Source organism: Oncorhynchus masou, chromosome 22 (genome assembly GCF_036934945.1).
Source record: "Oncorhynchus masou masou isolate Uvic2021 chromosome 22, UVic_Omas_1.1, whole genome shotgun sequence".
Taxonomy (NCBI): Eukaryota; Metazoa; Chordata; class Actinopteri; order Salmoniformes; family Salmonidae; genus Oncorhynchus; species Oncorhynchus masou.
In genome coordinates, this window is record NC_088233.1 from 25,250,002 (window position 1) to 25,272,827 (window position 22,826).

General features: G+C 41.0%; 1 protein-coding gene across 1 annotated transcript in view; it reads right to left on the bottom strand.

Annotated features, from left to right (window-relative positions):
- Positions 1-1,794: 1,794 nt before the first annotated feature.
- The window catches only part of LOC135509238 (leucine-rich repeat-containing protein 4C-like), a 103,519-nt gene continuing 82,487 nt past the window's right edge, over positions 1,795-22,826 (bottom strand). The window contains exon 3 of the mRNA XM_064929726.1: positions 1,795-6,719. Within this exon, the coding sequence (XP_064785798.1) occupies positions 4,726-6,663 (1,938 nt within the window). The 5' untranslated portion in view covers positions 6,664-6,719 and the 3' untranslated portion in view covers positions 1,795-4,725. The remainder of the gene's footprint in view (positions 6,720-22,826) is intronic.

Consider the following 22,826-nt stretch of genomic DNA (forward strand, 5'->3'; position numbering starts at 1 on the left):
CCCCCAACCTGTCCTTCAAACACACACACCGTGGGGAAAAGAGAAAAAATGTATAGCTAATTATATAGCAAAAGTTATATAGCTAATCTCATGGTATTCCACACATTTTTCCATGAGGCTGAGAGAAAATGTATTCTCATCAATAACAAAGCAAACCCGACAGTAGACTGTCATGCTGTTTTTAGTGCTCAAACATAGTAAGAGTAAAACAGGTACAGTACATTTAGACATTGCTAACTACACATTTGCCTGCTGTGTTGTAAAGCATCTGTAGCATTTCTTGCAGGATCAGACAGTAGCACACACTGTGTTTACTGATGCACAGGTCCTATACTCAGGCTTCTGAATCCCTCATTCAATAACGCCTGAAAAATGTAATCCAGGCAGAAAATGACACGCTCCTGTCACAGGCTGGTAGGCATTTTTGTCTAATAAACATGGATCTAAAGTCCTCTAAAGTTTGATGTTATTTTACACACCAGAGAACTTTAAGTCTATCAGAGACTGTACATAGATTTTTCTTTTGTGTTATTGACTGTACGTTTGTTTATGTCTAACTCTGTGTTGTTGTTTTTGTCGCAATGCTTTGCTTTATCTTGGGCAGGTCGCAGTTGTAAATGGGAACTTGTTCTCAACTGGCCGACCTGGTTAGATGAAGGTGAAATAAAAAATATATAAAAAAAACAGACATAGATACGTTTTGGGAAAAATGTGGCTACAATGGATACAATAACACATTATTTCAGGTAAATGTCATTTTCCTTGATTCTGCAAACGAAGCCAGACATCCCATTTCAAATAGTTTACAGGTGCCTATTACGAACTTCAAAATATGTTTGCACTGAGGAAGCAACTGGGATTTGATTTGATTTGATTTTGAGGAGGCAACTGGGTTATAATGACTGTGGCTTGTATCAACACCTTGTTATTGCACAAACAAACACACAAAAGACAAATTCTTCCAAGTTGCAGAACATTTATATTTCAAATGAATTTCATTGCTAATGCTTCTTCTCCTCCCCTCAAGCGTCTGAATCCTCAGTTATGTAAAGTGTGCTAACAATAGACTTGCCTAGATTATCTGTAATTACAATCAGATTTTATGATTAGTTTAATCTAAATCTCATAAACCTTGGTGTGAAAAAGTCAAGCGCAGTTGTAAATCCAGACCTCTCCTCCCGGGAGGGTACTGTAAGAACACATGCTTTTCACTAACTACTGATGGTGTGGGGTTTTACGGGGATGGTGACAATGTGTTTACTGTTGTGGTTGTTAAATTAGAGTTAGTTATCATTACTAGTTAGTAAGTAGTTAGTAAGAGTACAAGTCATTAGAGAAGCGAGGCATATTGTTAGCACCTTGTATCCTTTTGACCCTGTTACAGTTTCCTGTTCTTCACCAGATTGTACAACAATTAAAGTAAGTAATAACCATCATCATTCACACTTTCCAGGTCTATATCTATAGTCTTTAATATGAAACTTGACAAGGACGAGTGCTAGTGGTAATTTGATAATCATTCCCACTGTATACAATCAACCATTTACAAGAACATTAGTCATTGTTGTAACCTGCTGGCAATCTCCATAATTATATGCAGAGACCGTGATGCTGTATGCAATGAATAGAAGGAGAAAAAGCTATTATCACTTCATATACAGCTGGCATATTCACTTACTTATACCGCAACCTCAACGGATGACCTTCCTTGCACAGAAAACACTTCTGGGTGGTGTGTTGTTTTGTGGCTCTAACTACAGAGAAAAAAAGGTTGTAAATAAGAACCAGACCGTAGAGAAAAACAACAATAGTTTATTTGTAACCTTATTTTTGTGTATGAACTACAAACTCTGGTTTCTATAATCAATCTTTATCTTTTTTAAAAGGTCATGAAAGTATACTTACATGATAATCAATTTCTTATTCTTTTACAGCATGTTTCTCTTTTTCACTTGTTGAACAGTTTGTTGGCACATGTCAAATTAAAATTTACAAATGTTTTTTTGTTGTTTTATTTTATTTCAAAATGTATCTTGATATAAATCTACCACTAGAACAGCATTCCCTTTCAGAGAAAGATAAAAATGACGTGGAAAGAAAAACCTCTTGCCCCATCTACCCAACCAAAACATTGAGATACAGTACATACAGAATGAGATGGATTGACTAAATGTCAATAGATCCACCATAAACAACTCCAAATGATGAAGGAAAGAGAAGGGAAGATGGATAAACTCTTATTTCAAGCTTTTGGATCCAGACCACGATCCCCAAACACACGAAGACATGGTTCACCACTGTGCTAAACTTCATGTAAACATGTTTCACCATGAGTAATTATTGTATTGGCAGGGATGTCACACTGAGGAACATGTTTGTTTCATGTTGACTACAACTGGGTTGTAGAAGCTCATGTGAGATGGAGTTAACTTAATTATTAATGACATCATTAAGTCCCACATGACATTAAAATAAGTTATTCATTCATCTTTGTGGATTTCGTCTTTCTGTGGACTTGCTGCCAAAAGTATACCATAGAAGTGACTTTTATACTGATTGCATCATTTATCTATTCTCTGGTTCTGAATCCCCTACTGTCTGGGTTTAAGTGGAAAAGTAACTGGGATGACACAACTTTGCATTATCATCAACCTCTATACCCTATTGTTAAATGCCAAACACTGGTCAAGTGCAAGGGGATGACATGCTATTACGTCACTGTAAAAATATTGTAACATAGTTGAGGTGTATTTCCATTAACACTATCCATAGAAATATTTCCATTTGACTATGAGTAATGAGTAAAGCATCTAGCCAATGGGAACTCTGTTAGCTCATGCCTTTCCGCTCAAGGTCATGATTTATATGGTGAATGAATCAGTCCAGTACTGTATTTGACATCATATCATTAATAGTGCTTTCTCCCAGAGAAGAACTAGATGACATCTGGATGGGAAACAATGATAAGAATTTACCCCCAACCTTCTGGAAAATGTAAAATACTACACAATCGTTTATTTTCTCAGAAACAGAATGGAACCGAATGAAAAAGGACTGTTGCATACTCCTTCTTAGATGTTTGACATTATGGAGGGTGTGGAAATCAAAAGTAAAAGGGAGAAAAAAATATCAGTTCACTTCATCTATAAAGAGACACCTGGGGCATGTGGCTAAGCCTTGGATGTGAAGGGTACTTGTTTGGCCTCTGTATTTATGGCACCATCTTTCACTGTGGGGCCTATTGGATGTTTTCCAGGGAACAGGGTGCCTGTGAAAAGCTGTCCACCCAAAGCCCCTGCAGGCACATCAATTAAAATGGAAATGGTGCCATGGCCGAGGTAGAGGGATGCAGGTGTGACCTGAACATCTGCTTGATGCCCGACGTCACACGCTTCATACCTAAATCCTCTCTCTGCAAAAGCCCTGGCACTCTGTCCTCTGGGCTTCATCCTGAACTTGGCAGGATCCCGGTGTGAATCTGAGGCTGCCGTGCCCAATGTGGGAACAGACTACAGACGACAGGCAATGTGCTGGAAGAAACAGCTGTGTTCGGGGTCCTAAACCCCCTCTCCCACTCACCAGTCAGCTCCTTGAATCAGGGGTCAGAGGTCAGAGAGAGTTCATACAGGATTCTCATCAGAATTATTGGGGGAGTTCTAGGTATCTTATTTTGGACAAATTATTAGATCTTTCAACACCTGGAGAAGTGCTTAATTTCTCAGGAACCACATTAATATGATACAGCAATCTTCTGGAAATGCGCCCATATCTGTGATGGAATGGCACACCATTATAACAGATGGTGTCAGATGGAAACAAGGGGTGTGACATTCAGGGAGCTCTCATATGCCTGACTACATTTGCCAACGTGATCTTAAAGCATCTTTGTGTGACTCACAAAGTTATGATGGATTAAAGCAAATAGAATAAAGAAGGAATCACAAATAGTATAAATGCACAACGTGTAAATGAGACAAAAACACTGTGAAACGTGTGATTTTCTGGCAAAATAAACACAGTGAAACAACTATGAATCGCTTGTTGCTAACAGTTGGCCCTGGGTTAGTTTGGAACACACTTCCCTCGTTTAACGTCCCCAATCTATCGATGGCAGAGCCAAGTGTACATCTGTGTCTAATGCATTTGAGTGGAAGATTTAATGAAATATTGTGTTATTATCAGATTTCATCGCTGACAGTCCCAGCGTTCAACCTCAGATAACAACCAAGCTTTTAATCCATCTAAATTAACAGATGGTCACAAAAGATTTCATCAATTAATTTGTGGCAGGAGGAAATCTCTGCGGTTATCTAGATATTCTCAAAGTATGTGGGGTAAAAAGTGATTGCCAACTTGCCATCACATACACACTTATGGTTAGCATTAGATTCACATAGAGTTTGTAAGCATATTAGTAAACCACCCTCCCTCAAATGAAGAAAAACAAAACATGATGAAATAAGTACTGAAAAAATAATTGCAGAATACAGTTTTTTTCTTGATTAACCACAATATATTTTTTCTTAAATAAATAACTTCTGTTTTGTAAAGACACTTTTTGAAACATTAGACATACCCTAGTTCCTTCCCAATGTCATTGAATAAACATCAACCACTGATACCCTGGACACACAGTGAGTCAAGTCCTCCACTTCCCATTCATAGTCCTCATAACTAATGTCCCTATTAGTAATTTTATCAGTTTGTCTCATTATGAAAAAAGTTTTAGATCTGGGTCTCTTGTACATTGTCTTTCGAGCTGGCCCGGATTAACAAAGGTTCGTGCGCCGAGCTGTGTATGGAGTTGATGGTGGAGACGTGGTTGTACGCAGTCTTATAGGTGTTGTAATGGTTGAGGTGCTCATGCTCAAGCGGGGGAAGAGTCAGGTGGCCCTCCATGGCCGGCCCGCCCGTCACACAGTCCTCGTCCACGTTGATGATCTCGATGGTGCGCTGGGGTGCATGGTGATTCTGCTGGTGGTGCTGCTTTCTCATCTTGTAGAAGATGATGAGCATGACAGCGGCCATGAGGGTGATGGCCACAAAGCAGCCTATGATGATCTTGGTGGTCTTCATCACCTCGTCCAGGCCGGTCATTGAGCCACCGTTCAGGTCTGTGACGGGGATGGTAAAGGTCTTCTCTGTGACCCGGGTGGAGAGGGGTGTCCGGGCCGTGGTGGTGGTGGTAGAGGTGGATGAGACGGTCTCCCAGGAGCCGGCAGAGGGGGTAGGGCCCACATTATGCCCAACTGTGGTGCGCCCTTCGTCATGCACTGGCTCTATGGTCTCCACTGTCACTGTGGTAAAGTAGCTGAGGACGTTCTCTGTGGATGACACGTTGAGCGTGGCAGATGCTGTGGTATTGCCGGCTGAGTTGCTCACCATGCAGGTGTAGGTGCCTGTGTCCTGCATGGTGACGTTGGTGAAGTTGAGAGTGCCATCGTTTAGCACGGAAATGCGGATCTTGTATGCACCGTGGGTCATAATGGAGCCGTTGGGTGTAATCCAACTGACTGAGGTCAGAGAACTGGCCCTGCACTTCAGCTCCGCTGCCATGCCCTCTGTCACATTCAGGTCAGCCGGAGGCTCTACGATAACCGGTGCATAACAATGGAAATAGTTCTGATCCAGCTCACCGATGTAGCGCCCCTTGTGGCTTGCTGGGGAACTGCAGCGGGCGCAGCAGCTGGTGTTGGCCGGCACCATCTCTTTGAGCCACCAGCTGAGCCACAGGATGTCACAGTTGCAGTTCCAGGGGTTGTGGTGGAGGTGGACTCTCTCCAGGTGGTGCAGGGGGGTGAAGAGATCATGGGGCAGCAGAGTGAGGTTGTTGTGGGCCAGGTTGAGCTCCACAAGCGACTGCAGGTCATCAAAGGAGTTCCTCTCAATGGTCTGGATCTGGGCGTGCATCATCCACAGCTTCTGCAGGTGGATCAGCCCTTTGAAGGAGCCGGGTCTGATGACCGTCAGCTGGTTCCCTGACATCTCTAGCTCATCCAGCTTGACCAGGGGTATGAGGTTGGGAATCTCCTTGAGATTGCACATGCCCAGGTTCAAGTAGCGCAGGTTGCTGAGTCCCTCGAAAGCTCCCTCTGAGATATACGAGAGGCGTTTCAGTTCCCCTAAGTCCAGCCTCCGTAGTGAGGGCACCCTGTTGAACGCATACGAGGGAATGCTCTCGATTGGGTTGTTCCTCAGCCACAGCTCCTTGAGTTTGGAGAGGTACTCAAAGGCCCCATTGGGGATTGTGGTGAGGCGGTTGTCGAACAGCTCCAGGGTGTTGAGACTAGCCAGGCCGTTGAATGCCCCAATCTCAATGTTGCGGATGTGGTTCTTGCTGAGCTGGAGGATCTCCAGGTGCCGCAGGTGCTTGAAGCTGTCCACCTTGATCACCTGGATGAGGTTCTCCTGAAGGTTCAGATATCGTGTGTTGGTGGAGATGCCGTCTGGGACATCACGTAGTCCCCGCCGGGTGCAGATCACCTTGCTGAACTGGTTGCTGCAGGAGCAGACGGATGGGCAGGTCTGCGCACGCACCAGGCCCGCCACCGCCAGGAGCTGGAGGGCCAAAAGCAGCACGAACAAAGGGTCGGACAGGACCCGGTTCCACCTAGGACCTCTCATCGTCTGCTGCTGCCAAGAAGAGGTCATTTTGTTCAACATTCATAATTCATTGGCTGGATCATCCACTCTTTGGGAAGAGGCGGGGTTGGGGAGAGCTGAAATGAGAGAAGAAGAGAGAAAGGGGAGGGGTAGGTTAAAAGGGAAGAATGTAAATTCAACTCCATCATGTATTGCAATATGAGGTGATTATAATGTGTTTACAAAATATAATTATAACATGTGTACATGAGCTCTGAGTCTTTTAATGCAGTTCTTCTGAAATGGAACATTGAAAGGATAAACCGTGCATAATTAAGGATGTGGCGGTCATTACATTTAGTCAGCCGGTGATTGTCAAGCAAATAACTGCCGGTCTCACGGTAATTGACCGCTAATTAACATAAACACATTTAGCTTCTTCTGGATTCCACATTTCACCTACAAGCCACTAATGCAGACCTTTTGAACATCTACATTTGAAAAACGAAACATGATATGTAGTCTATTTTAGAAGAACAGAATAGCATACTTTGAGTTGCCCTTATGTTACTGTAGGCCATGATCTGGCTATGCCAATGGCTATGGGCTACACTAATTAATTTAGCTGACAAGATATTCTTAGAGATCCATGGCATTATTTTAATTATTTTATAGTATGAAGAATACAACTGAACATAGCTGAATAAAATAGAAAGGATATTTTCCCAAAATGATTATAGGGAGTGCACACAAGTGGCTATTCCGTGTTGAGCAGTTAACAAAGAAACAGGTACACTTATATGCTTAAAACCCCCTTTTTTTCAATTTTGTCCTGAAAGACATACCCAAATCTAACTGCCTGTAGCTCAGGCCCTGAAGCAAGGATATGCATATTCTTGGTAACATTTGAAATGAACCACTTTGAAGTTTGTGGAAATGTGAATTGAATGTAGAGAATATAACACAATCGATCTGGTAGAAGAAAATATAAAGAAAAAAAACAACCGGTGTATTTTTAACGCAATCTGAAATGCAAGAGAAAGGTCACTGTTATAGCCATCACTCTGGTTTTAATTCCGATAGTGTCCACAATAGGGCAGCAGTGTATGTGCAAAGTTTCAGATGTATAACTTGGAGTATGACTGCTCGTCAAGACTTTTAGTGTGAAGTCCCCATGTATATTTGGGCAAATTATGAAAAACACATTCGTGTTCATATTCCATTTTTCTGCAAGAATATCAGCAAATCTGTATACTTGGACTTTTATTTAGCTTGCAAAACAACCAGTTTTCATAAATTCATAACTCTGAATATCCTCATATTTTTTGTCCAAAATGAAAAGGCATGATGTCGTACAAGGTTAGTACCTACATTTTATGACATATACATGGTTTACTCCCATAAATCCCAGCTCATTGGCTATCTAGATAGTTTTGTTTGACCCTGATTGTTGCTTATTTGACAAAGATACAGTCGTTCGAGTTTTTATTTTATTTTTTATTTCACCTTTATTTAACCAGGTAGGCTAGTTGAGAACAAGTTCTCATTTGCAACTGTGACCTGGCCAAGATAAAGCATAGCAGTGTGAACAGACAACACAGAGTTACACATGGAGTAAACAATTAACAAGTCAATAACACATAGTAGAGTGATGTCCACCCGCGTCTTTGGCGTGCCATGAAGTCGTCGCTCTATGACCAAATATGGTGTCCTATAGGATATACTACACTCCTAATGAAATAGTGAAGTCATGTTACCTTCTAGGATCTTTGAGGAATAGATATGAATGTGATTTGACTCGTTCAAACAACGTTCAGGGTGAGATTTTCACAGATTCCTTTATTTGCAAATTGAACATGTGGAAATACAAAATCAATCGTGTGTGTTATATGGACCTTTTTAGGACATGAAAAATGATTTTATCTAACAGAACGACACTTCATGTTATCTTTGGGACCCTTTGGATGATAAATCAGAGCAAGATTTCAGGTTGTAAGTACACATTTCACCTTCAGAGGTGAATTTATCAAACTTATCACGTTGAAAAAAGTGTTTTGTTGTTAGGAGCTCTCATAAAACAATGGCATGGCATTGTTTTGCAGTAATAACTACTTTAAAATGGACTGTGCAGTTATATTAACAACAATTTAAGCTTTCAGCCAATATAAGACATTATATGTACCGAAGTTTGTTGTTTCTCTAAAATCTGCGATCTTGACATAACACACTGTATGATTTACAACTGTCCCGTTGATGGAACGCCGAGTCATTTATGCAACTTTAATTGTGATACAAATGTTGGGCTATATGATTAGATGTTTATACATTCTAAGAATGCATGATGCAACTCTAATGATGATTTAAAAAAGTTCAATGAAAGGCATGAGCTCTTTGTTTGTTGTGAAGGCTGAACACACTTCATCAGTCTCTCATTTCCAATTTGACAAGCACTTGATAATGCCTCGAGTTTCCCGACTGCATCCACTTTGTGTGGCCATAATGCCTCCTGAAAGAATCTATGTCTTTTGGGGCCAGTGCCCATTGTGCCCTTGGGCTGAATATAATAATGATAGTTCCCTTCTCCCGGCTGCATGTCGAAGCACCTCTCACTCACATGGCTATCGGTCTTGTGATCTGTGTCCTTATCCAACTCTGAGGTGCATAAGGAAGATATTGGAAGAAATGTCCACATTTACTTTTCATTAGTCAACAAGATGAGTAGGCCTAACGAACTGTCACGATTGTTTGAATGATTGGACCAAGGCGCAGCGTGCGTAGAATTCCACATGTTTAATAAATAAGAAACTCACCAAACAAAACAGAAGAAAAAAGAAACGTGACGTTCTGGGTTGCTCACAGGCAGCTACACAAAAACAAGATCCCACAAACAACAGGTGGGAAAGGGCTGCCTAAATATGATCCCCAATCAGAGACAATGATAGACAGCTGCCTCTGATTGGGAACCATACCAGGCCAACATAGAAAACAACAAACTAGAATGCCCACCCTAATCAAACCCTGACCTAACCAAATAGAGAAATAAAAATGCTCTCTCAGGTCAGGGCGTGACACAAACAGCAAAAGCACTAGCCTAGTACAACAGTTGACCTATTCTATTCTGTGTGAGAAACAAATATTCCAAACATAGTCTGGGACAGTTGTGGGATGCGATAGATCCCAAATGAATACAATCACTATCATCAAAACACCTGTTTTTTAAGCAATGAGCCTGACGCAACAGATGAGAACATTTAGCTTAGAGTGTTGATCAACTATTTGGCTGTTTCTTCACATTATAAGCGCAGCAATGTTCACACAGCAGTAGGCTGGCTATAAGAGCAAATGTTCCATTAAGCAGGAAAAACAATTCTCAAAATTGACCACAAATGCAATTAGGCATGTAATGCTTTTATTATAAAGGTGCATTTTAATAGTGAAAAGTATCTTCCACAAACTCACGCGCTATGTATAGTATGCCAGCTAGGCTCTACACCCATTGCAAAGCAATAAACTGGGCATCATTCACAAGTGATAGGCTAATATTGTTAACCATCACACTATTCTTGATGTAATCTTGTCTTCACATACACTAAATAATATATGTTTTAAATTTGTTGTGATTTAGAATGGACCATTATCAGCACCTGACTCGAAACAGGGGCAGCGGAAAAAAATACATGTCATCTGTGCACTTAAATAGCATATGGGGGACCCTTTCCCAGTGTTCCTTTTCATGCCAGCCAGGTAGGCTACACTCCTGTTGTAAAGAGAAGCAAGGTGCTTAATATTAGGAAAGTTGAGACATAAATATAGTAGGCGTAGTGTGTAGAAAGCTGATGGGATCTTCCTTTTTTAAACCTTTTGCCGAGGCCATCACTTTTCTCACGCAATTCCATAGCCTATAGAAATGTTGCGCAACATGAGCTCATGCTGTCATGATTTTCAAATGTTCATTGATGTCAGAGTGATTAGAGGGCCAGTTGAGTGCTGAGTACCAGGCAGTTATCAAGTTTGGTAGGCTACTAATGGCCATCAGCAGCATCAGAGCTTGGAGAAGCCTAATTACTGTGACTAAATGTTCACGTGGAATTTGACTGCTGTCATGACTTGTGATCGCTGGTGTGGCGGTAATTCGGTCACCGTAACACCCCTATGCATAATCTGCTTAAAGAAAATGTTACAGGGTTAAATACACACACACACATACACAAAACAGAGACAGAGACACCAACATACACGCACACACATGCACACAGACATGCACCACACAGAGCCCAAAATATAAGCAATCCTCTGTCATTCACAGGTTATTCACAGGGTATGGCCACATCAACCATTTCAGATAGGATCTGACAAGACCATAAGGTGCCAAAACCCCAAACATAAAAACAGAGAGGGAAATGATCCCGTCCACCCCACAATACACTCACTCACAATGTGAACCACAATATGAACCGGCGATGACCTTGGCAGTGTGTTTTATATCTATTTCTGTCTCTGACAGTGTTCCCCTTGCAGTCTCAATCTCAGTCACATAAAGCAAAATCACAATAATTCCTCCAACATGTGTGCTGTATCTCTCCACTGGAGAGGAGGAGTGGAGGCAGGCACAGCCATGTCTGAAGCTGTGATGTGATTTATATTTCAGACTGTGGGGACATAAATAACAGGAAAGTTGCCACTCACCATTCCTTCAATCAAGCAGACATTTTAGGAAAGTTCTGATTACACTTCGCATTGATGCTCAGAGGCCTCTGTGACTGGACTGTGAAAAGGCAGAGCCACAAAGATAGCAGGGAATGATTATCTGTCATATGTCATGTTGTTAGGGGATGTGTATGCTGTACTATGCTTTCCTCCCCTCTGTGCTGGTGTGTGTGTGTGTGTGTGTTACAGTATAACTTTAGACCGTCCCCTTGCCCATACCCGGGTGCGAACCAGGGACCCTCTGCACACATCAACAACAGTCACCCACGAAGCATCGTTACCCATCGCTCTACAAAAGCCACGGCCCTTGCAGAGCAAGGGGAACTACAACTTCAAGGTCTCAGAGCAAGTGACGTCACCAATTGAAACGCTATTTAGCGCGCACCGCTAACTAAGCTAGCCGTTTCACATCTGTTACATGCGCATGCATGCCTTAGTATGTAAGAATAAATTATGCATGTGTACTTTCATGTGTTTGTGCTCTTAAGTTTCTATATGTACTTTTGCAGCAGGTTCAGCCATGAGTATATATTTGTCATACTTGTGCTCATATAGCTTTGTGTCTGTCTGACTGTCACTATGGATCAGTGGAATCACCATGATGCAGTACTGTATTTTAATGATATTTGACTTCAGTGTTGCAACTTATAGTATGTATGAGGGAGCCACACTAGTGCTCTTGAAGAAGGTCTTAGCTACAGTACATTCTCCAACGTGTCAGTCCAGCCATAGGGCCAGCTCTGGAACAAAATACGTCCCATTTTCACTGGAGGATGGGCAGGCTATTACTGTAACTACTGATTCATTTCATGATTACCAAGGCCATTCATTATTTAATTACCTTTACCCCCATTCTGATCAGCCCATAGCCTGAGGGCGGACGTGGTGTTTCTGTTCAGGAGATCAGGGAAATGTGACAGGGAACACACACAAGGCTGAAAATCACATACCATTACAGCTCCTTCATTTGTTGGGCAATAAGGCAGAAAGCAATTGACAATGGTTAGAAATTTAGAGCACAATGTTACTTTATTTTGGCATGCCTGGTCTCTTTCTCATAACTCATTGGTTACCAGGCCTTATGGATTGACATTGTATTGAAGGTGACTATTTGAGGGGATATATTCAGTGCAGTACATTAAATTAAGCTGATCAAACTTTTGTCCATAAGATACAGTAAGACTCACTACCTACATCCAGCAGAAGTTAAATTAGCAGCTACTTTTAAAGCACCCCATAGACAGCTGTATCCCTTATCCCCTTATGCAATGTCATTCTCTACTTATTTCCTCATCCCCTAATTCTCCACCAATAGAGCCTTGCAATAAATTAAACAATGAAATCAAAGGTACGCAATCCAATTCATGACGAGAGAGAAAAGAAGATGAAGTTGATTTACGAAGCAATCCGTCTCCTCACTGACAATGAGAGCAGCGAAATTGGATTTAGAGCTGGGAGGGAATTAGATGGAAAAAAAGATAAACAAAATGAGATTAAGAAATGAATAGGTTTTTAAACTTTTGTCCCCATAAGAGACGATGAACTGGCAGTAGGCTTCTTGGAAGCCTGAGAGCAGGGGAAATGGCTAAAGCATGACCCAGATTGGCAGAAAGCAGCAAAAATTAGATAAGCAAGATCTGTGAATTCATTTTCTATGTAGCTGACAATGGAGAGAACTGTTTGAGAAGGAGAGCTGTTTAAAACTTGCCATCTCTGTCATGAAATGAAAAGGCCTCCACAATGTCAACAATCAGGCAATTCCAGGTGATTAGAGTAACGCACAGGGTAAATGTTCTGCCTCACCAAAGATGTAGGATCAGATTCAGACTGAAAACCCAACCTTGATCATTAGAAGTATAACACCATCTGACCCTGGACAAGCAGTCTGAGACAATTATTACCGAATCCTAGAGCTGGACTGCAGAGGCCAATTACCCTGATCAGCACAGTAGCTCTCTGCCCTCAGAGCATGGCCCAGCATCATGGCTTAGCTTCATGCAATCACGCTCCCTGATAGTCCTCTCGCCACACTGCTAGGTACAGTGGGTGTAATGACTACAGCCCATGTGCCATCAGGCAGCAGGAGAAGAGCATCACTAGTTCTGCTGCACAGTCTCTTTATTTTTGGGATGTATATGCCCTTTGATATGACAAAGCCAATGTAGCCAGAGGTACATGTTTCAACTAAATTCCAAGCCATCAGATATCTGGGGAAGATAACCAATGCAGACCCAGTTCAGAGCAATGACTGGACAATACTTTGAGGTTAAGGATCGCAAACTGTACACAACATCAAACATGAATACAAATACCAGGGTAAAAAAGGTAAACCTTTACAGTATATAAGGCGTAACCATTGCAATATAAATTTGACTTAAATTCACCACATACTGTAGGTAGGAATATAAACTGGGTATACCAAACAATAACTTCCTAATATTGAGTTGGATGTCAAATCCTTCTTTAACCTGTCTCCTCCCCTTCCTCTATGCTGATTGAAGTCTATTTAACAAGTGACATCAATAAGGGATCATACACTACCAGACCAAAAGTATGTGGACACCTACTCGTCGAACATCTCATTCCATAATCACAGGCATTAATATGGAGTTGGTCCCTCCTTTGCTGATATAACAGCATCCACTCTTCTGGGAAGGTTTTCGACTAGATATTGGAACATTGCTGCGGGGACATGCTTCCATTCTGTGCAGGCCAGTCAAGTTCTTCCACACCGATCTCGACAAACCATTTCTGTATGGACCAAGGGGGCATTGTCATGCTGAAAAAGGAAAGGGCCTTCCCCAAACTGTTGCCACAAAATTGGAAGCACAGAATCATCTAAAATGTCATTGTATGCTGTAACATTAAGATTTCCCTTCACAAAAACTAAGGGACCTAGCACGAACCATGAAAAACTGCCTCAGACCATTATTCGCTCTGCTTTCGGGCAGTTAGTGTTCTGCTGGCATCCACCAAATCCAGTTTACTCTGTTGGACTGCCAGATGGTGAAGTGTGATTCATCTCACCACTGTTCCAGTGTCAGCAAACTTTGCGTATGGTGATCTTAGGCTTGTGTGTGGCTGCTTGGCTATGGAAACCCGTTTAATGAAACTCCCGACAAACAGTTTTTGTGCTGACGTTGCTTCCAGAGGCATTTTGGAACTCGATAGTCAGTGTTGTAACCAATAACAGACAATTTCTACATGCTTCAGCACTCGACGGTCCTGTTCTCTGAGCTTGTGTGGCCTGCCACTTCGCGGTTGAGCCGTTGTTGCACTTCACAATAACAGCACTTACAGTTGACCGAGGCAGCTCTTGCAGGGCAGAATTTTGAAGAACTGATCTGTTGGACAGGTGGCAACCCATGACGGTGCCACGTTTAAGCCATTATGCCACAACGTTGGAAGTATGCTTTGAATCATTGTCCATTTGGAAGACCCATTTGCGACCAAGCTTTAACATCCTGACTGATGTCTTGAGATGTTGATTCAATATATCCACATAATTTTCCTCCCTCGTGATGCCATCTATTTTGTAAAGTGCACCAGTCCCTCCTGCAGCAAAGCACCCCCACAAGATGATGCTGTCACCCCCGTGCTTCACGGTTGGAATGGTGTTCTTCGGCTTGCAAGACTGTCCCTTTTTCCCTCCAAACATAATGATGGTCATTATGGCCAAACAGTTCTATTTTTGTTTCATCAGCCCAGAGGACATTTCCCCAAAAAGTAACATTTTTGTCCCCATGTGCATTTTCAAACCATAGTCTGGCTTTTTTATTGCGGTTTTGGAGCAGTGGCTTCTTCCTTGCTGAGCGGCCTTTCAGGTTATGTCGATAAGGACTCGTTTTACTGTGGATTTAGATACTTTGGTACCTGTTTCCTCCAGCATCTTCACAAGATCCTTTGCTGTTGTTCTGGGATTGATTTGTACTTTTTGCACCAAAGTACTTTCATCTCTAGGAGACAGAACGCGTCTCCTTCCTGAGTGGTATGATGGCTGCGTCGGCCCATGGTGTTTATACTTTGCTTACTATTGTTTGTATAGATGAACATGGTACCTTCAGGCGTTTGGAAATTGCTTCCAAGAATGAACCAGACTTGTGGAGGTCTACATTTTTTCTCTGAGTTCTTGGCTGATTTCTTCTGATTTTCCCATGATGTCAAGCAAGGGGCCCTGAGTTTGAAGGTAGGCCTTGAAATACATCCACAGGTACACCCGCAATTGACTCAAATGATGACGCTTACAGATATGACAATGTTTGTATTGGTAGTAGTATGAGTTGGGATTATGCTGGTTCATTCTTTAGCTAGCTAACTAGCTCCATGTCTAAATAAAAGACTCCACTTCAGCCAGATTATTACATAACCCATCAAATTAGCCAGGTGCGTCTGGGGGTGATTATGGCCATCTATTGTATTTCATGTGTATATGTTTAAACAATAGTGACCCATCCAATTAGCTAGATGTGGCTGGGGGGTGGTTATAGCATTTCCTTCACATGACCCATACATTTTGAGAAGTGTGTCAGGTAAGCGTCATCTAATAATGATAAAATATTTATACAATATTTTTTATCTGGACACTTTCTGTTTTTGATATCGTTACTATGCAAGTAACCACTGTAATGTTTACACCTTTGTATCCTGTGCATGTGACAAATAAACTTCAATTTCATTTGATATACTGTTTGTTTACCTCATGGCCTCACATGTGAGTCCTTAAAATATGGGTGTGGCTAAGACTTAAGAGGGTGTGAATGATGCTGAATGGGTTTAGACAAAGACGAGCTCTTCAGTAGGTGTACCCAAATATTCAAGGGCCATTTTCTCAAAAGTGGGGTTACAAGATTTCTTTCAACTGTGAAATCAGAATTACTGTCCCATTGTTCCTTAGCTGTAGTGTATGATATACAATTTTTTTTAAATACACAATTTCAAATTTTGCTACATAAGACCGAATCGAGCCGGTCGGTCTAGTTCTTACCACATATTTAGAGATGGGTTATCTTCTTCATCCTGAGTATGGATTACATCATTCACATGTTTAATAATGTTTCAAATAAAGTAGCTTCCATGTGATTTGTCAATGGCTGAATCAGAAAATGAAAGGCTACGTAGTGAGTGAAGTGATGTTCTTTTTTAAGGTTAAAATATAAATATTATCTGCAATAATCTGAACCAATTTCAATGTTTCATTTGATATACACTTTACCTTTGATATACACCTACCTATAACTGGTAACTGCATAATGTAAATAGTATGCAAACTGTAGATGTAACCTAACTCTGTTTGACTGGAAGCATTAGTCACACAGTGCCTGAAAACACTGCCATTTCTATTACAGCCCACAGGACACGGCACAACTACTCACAGAATCCTGGTATGATCCTGCCTCACACCCTCTCCCTCTCTCTCTCTCTCTCGCTCTTTTGGACATGATAGGAGGACCTGTCAACGCAGCACCTGGAGGCAACCAAGTGGAAATAGACTTTGGCAGCGGCAAAAACAAAAGGCCCATCTTTTGCATGATACACCAAATCAATATCCCTCCAGTGGAGGGGCTCATACTTCACAAACACAAAGGACACCTTGCTCAGTGAGCTCAGCCCACCCTGGCCTGTCAGATACCTTCCTCGATGAACCTGAGAATCAGGGAAACACACACACACATACAAACATATATACACACACACTAAAGTATGCCTGCACAAAGGCACATGCATGTGTACATAAACACAAGCACAGTAACTCACACACAACCCCCCCAGCCCCCGTAACAGCAGCACACAAAGATACAAGGTTGTCTGCTTCTACATTGGGCAAGGAGCACTATGTCAAAAGGACATTCATGGCTGCCATAGAGCAGAGATAAAAGAGAGAGAAGAAACCAGCGAAAAATGCTGCTGAGGCTTTTTCCACTTGGTCATCGCTTCAGCGCGCAATCATGATGAGTTTTTTTTGTCATGACTGCTAGTCACATGGTGGGGTTTTGACAGAGCTTGGCATGTGATATGGATAACATGGATGGTATGAGAGGATAGGAGAAGGAGGATGTTGGGGACCCAGAAGATGTTCTGTGAGGGAGGAGGCGGGCTGGGACTGCCTATGGATGGTGGAAGGAAATTACATGATGGCACTGTGAGGTGCCTACAGAGAGACACACATTAATGAGATGCAAAACTGAATCAGGTCAGCTCTGGCAGAGCCTGACGTTTTACACAGTACTCCAATAACAGGAGAGAACAGGGGACCAAAAATACCAAATCAATCACACTCGCAATGCAGTATTTAAACAGGAGCTCATTTTCCTGTATTTTTTCTCTCTTTTACCCATATTTCAAATCCTATTGTTAACACCATGTAAAATGATGCTAACATTGCTGTGGTGGATTTGATTGAATTTGAGCTGTCAAGGGATGTTTTCTGGGACGGTAAGTCCCTGAGAAGGATTGTTGCTAGAAGTGTGGAACCTGCTGTATACCAAAGTTACCGGAATCTTTTGTCATTTTGGTCATCAACAGTATCTGCTTGTATCTTGGTAATCAATAGTATCTACATGTATTTGTGAGAGGTATTAACATGTTGAATGCACCGAGCTGTCAGTTAAACTACTGGCACACAACTCAGACACCCATGCATACCCCACAAGACAAGCCACCAGAATCTCGTCAAGTCCCTACATCCAGAACAGACTATGGGATGCGCACAGTATTACATAGAGCCATGATTACATGGAACTCTATTCCACATCAAATAAATCATGCCAGCAGTAGAATTAGATAAAAAAAACAGATAAAAAAAAATACAACTTAAGGAACAGCAGGGACTGTGAAGCAACACAAACATAGACATTTACATACAAATACACAATAAAATACGCACTATACACACATGTACACATGGATTTTGTGTTATAGATATGTGCTAGCAGAGTAGAGGCCTGAGGGCACACACTTAATGTGTTGTGAAATCTGTTATAAATGTATTGTAATGTTTTTAAAATGTGTAACTGTATTAATTTTGCTGGACCCCAGAAAGAGTAGCTGCCAGCAGATAATGGGGATCCATAATAAATACAGATATTTATGTATATCTATTGTAACTTTGGGAATTTATTCTTTAAAAACATTAATATATATTAATAATGTATTACATCTGTGTCCATACTGTACATGAGTTTCTAGTAGATCGACTATATGGTTCAAGAGCAAATAGCCTATCTAATGAAAATGCATCTAATCAATATTTGCATAATTTTTTTTATTAACTCTGCAACTCTTTCAAATATTGACTTTTTTCACAACTGCCACCAGTTTGATGCCAAAACATTGAAATCAAGTACATATTAACATAATCTGGTCAAACAAATGAAAAGTGTGTAAAAGAATATATAAAGGATATTTCATTCTGAAACACTCACATTAAACACCAATGGTAAGTTGATGGTTTATATTTAGAACAATGTCTTACAGCATTGTCATTTTATATATTTTTTGTCATCTTATTCAATTATTTCATTTACAGTTGAAGTCGGAAGTTTACATACACTTAGGTTGGAGTCATTAAAACTTCTTTGGGATAGGGGCAGTATTTTCACATCTAGATGAAAAACATGCCCAAAGTAAGAAGAAGCTAGGATATGCATATTATTAGTAGATTTGGACAGGAAACACTCTGAAGTTTTTAGAATTGTTAGAATGATGTCTGTGAGTATAACATAACTCATATGGCAGGCAAAAAACTGAGAACAATCCAACCAGGAGGTGTGAAATTTGAGGTTTGTAGTTTTTCAAGTGATTGCCTATCCAAAATCCAGTGTAAATGGGGTCAGATTGCACTTCCTAATGCTTCCAGTAGATGTCAACAGTCTTTAGAAATTTGTTTCAGGCTTCTATTGTGAAAGGGGAGCGAATAAGAGCTGTTTCAACAAGTGGTCAGCCTGAAAGCCATTAGTTGTGTCTCGCGCGTGGCCGTGAGTGCGACGGTCGTTCACTTTCCTTTCTAATGACAACGGAATTGTTGGTTGGTATATTATTGACGATTCATGATAAAAACATCCTAAAGATTGATTATATACATCGTTTGACATGTTTCTACGAACATTAATGGAACTTTTTTGACTTTTCGTCTGGACTTAGTACCCGCGCATTGTGCATTTGGATTAGTGAACTAAAGGTGCGAACAAAACGGAGGTATTTGGATATAAAGATGGACTTTATCGAACAAAACCAACATTTATAGTGGAACTGGGATTCCTGGGAGTGCATTCCAATGAAGATCATCAAAGGCAAGTGAATATTTATGAAGCTATTTCTGACTTTTGTTGACTCCACAACTTGGCGGGTAACTGTAATGGCTTGTTTTGAGCGCTGTACTCAGATTATGTGTGCTTTCGCCGTAAATCTTTTTTGAAATCTGACACAGTGGTTGCATTAAGGAGAAGTTTATCTTTAATCCTATATATAACACCTGTATCTTTTATCAAAGTTTATGATGAGTATTTCTGTAAATTGATGTGGCTCTCTTCAAAATCACTGGATGCTTTGGAGGTAAAATATTACTGAACATAACGCGCCAATGTAAACTGAGATTTTTGGATATAAATACGAACTTTATCGAACAAAACATTCATATATTGTGTAACACGAAGTCCTATGAGTGCCATCTGATGAAGATCATCAAAGGTTAGTGATTCATTTTTATCTCTGTATCTCTATTTCTACTTTTTGCTTTTTGTGACTCTCTTTGGCTGGAAAATGGCTGTATGGTTTTGTGACTAGGCGCTGTCCTAACATAATCGCATGGTATGCTTTCTCCATAAAGCCTTTTTGAATTCGGATTAACAAGAAGTTTATCTTTAAAATGGTGTATTACACCAATGGTGTATGTTTGAGGAATTTAAATTATGAGATTTCTGTTGTTTGAATTTGGCACCCTGCAATTTCACAGGCTGTTTTCAAATCGATCCCATTAACGGGATTTGATCCATACAAAGTTTTAAAACTTATTTTTCAACCACTCCAAATTTCTTGTGAACAAACTATAGTTTTGTAATTTTTCCAACAATGGTTTACAGACAGATTATTTTACTTATTATTCACTGTATAACAATTCCAGTGGGTCAGAAGTTTACATACACTAAGTTGACTGTGCCTTTAAACAGCTTGGACACTTCCATAAAATGATGTCATGGCTTTAGAAGCTTCTGATAGGCGAATTTGCATAATGTGAGTCAATTGGAGGTGTACCTCTGGATGTATTTCAAGGCCTTCCTTCAAACACAGTGCCTTTTTGCTTGACATTATGGGAAAACCAAAAGAAATCAGCCAAGACCTCAGAAAACAAATTGCAGACCTTCACAAGTCTGGTTCATCCTTGGGAGCAATTTCCAAACGCCTGAAGGTACCATGCTCATCTATACAAACAATAGTAAGCAAAGTATAAACACCATGGGCCGACGCAGCCGTCATACCGCTCAGGAAGGAGACGCGTTCTGTCTCCTAGAGATGAAAGTACTTTGGTGCAAAAAGTGCAAATCAATCCCAGCAGAACAGCAAAGGAACTTGTGAAGATTCTGGAGGAAACAGGTCCAAAAGTATCTATATCCACAGTAAAATGAGTCCTATATCGACAAACTGAAAAGCTGTTCAGCAAGGAAGAAACCACTGCTCCAAAACCGCCATAAAAAAGCCAGAGAAATGTCCTCTGGTCTGATGAAACAAAAATAGAACTGATTGGCCATATTGACCATCATTATGTTTGGAGTAAAAAGAGGGAAGCTTGCAAGCCAAAGAACACTAAACCAACCGTGAAGCCTGGGGGTGGCAGCATCATGTTGTGGCGGTGCTTTGCAGGAGGGACAGGTGCACTTCACAAAATAGATGGCATCATGAGGTAGAAAGATTATGTGGATATATTGAAGCATCATTTCAAGACATCTGTCAGGAAGTTAAAGCTTGGTCTCAAATGGGTCTTCCAAATGGACAATGACCCCAAGCATACTTCCAAAATTGTGGAAAAATGGCCTAAGGACAACAAAGTCACGGTATTGAAGTGGCCATCACAAAGCCCTGACCTCAATCCCATAGAAAATTTGTGGGCAGAACTGAAAAAGCGTGTGCGAGCAAGGAGGCCTACAAACCTGACTCATTTACACCAGCTCTGTCAGGAGGAATGGGCCAAAATTCACCCAACTTATTCTGAGAAGCTTGTGGAAGGCTACCCGAAACGTTTGACCCAAGTTAAACAATTTAAAGGCAATGCTACCAAATACTGATTGAGTGTATGTAAACTTCTGACCCACTGGGAATGTGATGAAAGAAATAAAAGCTGAAATATATAAATATCTCTACTAATATTCTGACATTTCACATTCTTAAAATAAAGTGGTGATCCTAACTGGCCTAAAACAGGGAATTATTACTAGGATTAAATGTCAGGAATTGTGAAAAACTGAGTTTAAATGTAATCTTCCTACTTCAACTGTATTCAACATGTGATTAGGCCACAGAGAGGGTCAGAGATTATTACAGACACCTGTGATAATTGGAAGTACACAAAAGGGCCATCTAGATGTCTTGTGATAGATTACATAAAATCCTTAAACGATGCCAAATTTCTGTCAGTTTACTGGTAAACTTCAAATGTTTCCAGTAATATACCATCCCTTGCAACCCTAGCTGCTGCACATACTACTCTCACTATGCATCTCACATAACCATGAGCACAAACTGAACATGAGAAAAACAAAAACTGTGACCAATGCAACAGATAGGATTACCATAGATCTTATCGCTGGCATGGTTGTATTTAATAAGCAAAGGGTTTACTGCTGTTAATCTAAAGCATGGGTATGGAGAGATAGGTGGGAAGAGAGGGCACAATTTCCCTTTGGGGCAAAGTCTACAGATTAAAAAACAGCGAGTGTTGTTGCTTTTGAGTACACCCAGAGCACTTGTTTTCTGCATGACTACAGCAAGCATAGCACCGGTACTGAAATTGTGCTATTTGTTTAAGCACAGTGAATAATTTGGAGAAACACTACAGTGTTACAGCATGGGATGCCCAGGGACATGGGATTCCCATAGCAGCATGCTACAACTAAACAGACCCCACCCATTGATATCCGAGCTGCCTCCCCTCCCAGCCCCCAACACATACTCACACAACACACATACACTTCATCAGGGGACCGCAGAAAGTTAATACTTTGTTTCTCGTTAGTAATCATTCTTTGGTTGGAATCATTTTACTTCCTGTCCTTGGTTGCCATGCCAATGATCACAAAGGGAAATACCGCTACTAGGCATACTAGATTGTTGTATAATACTCTTCACTGTCCTTCCTCCCACTGAATCCCAAGACACGTCTATGAGAGATATTTTTCCCTATCTAATACCTCTCTATCCTTGAATCATCTTTACCATTACAATAGCTTCATATGTAGGTAGGTAGCCCAGCGGGTGAAGAGCGTTGGCCCAGTAACCGAATGGTTGCTGGTTTGAAACCCTGAGCTGGCAGGGTGGAACATATCTGC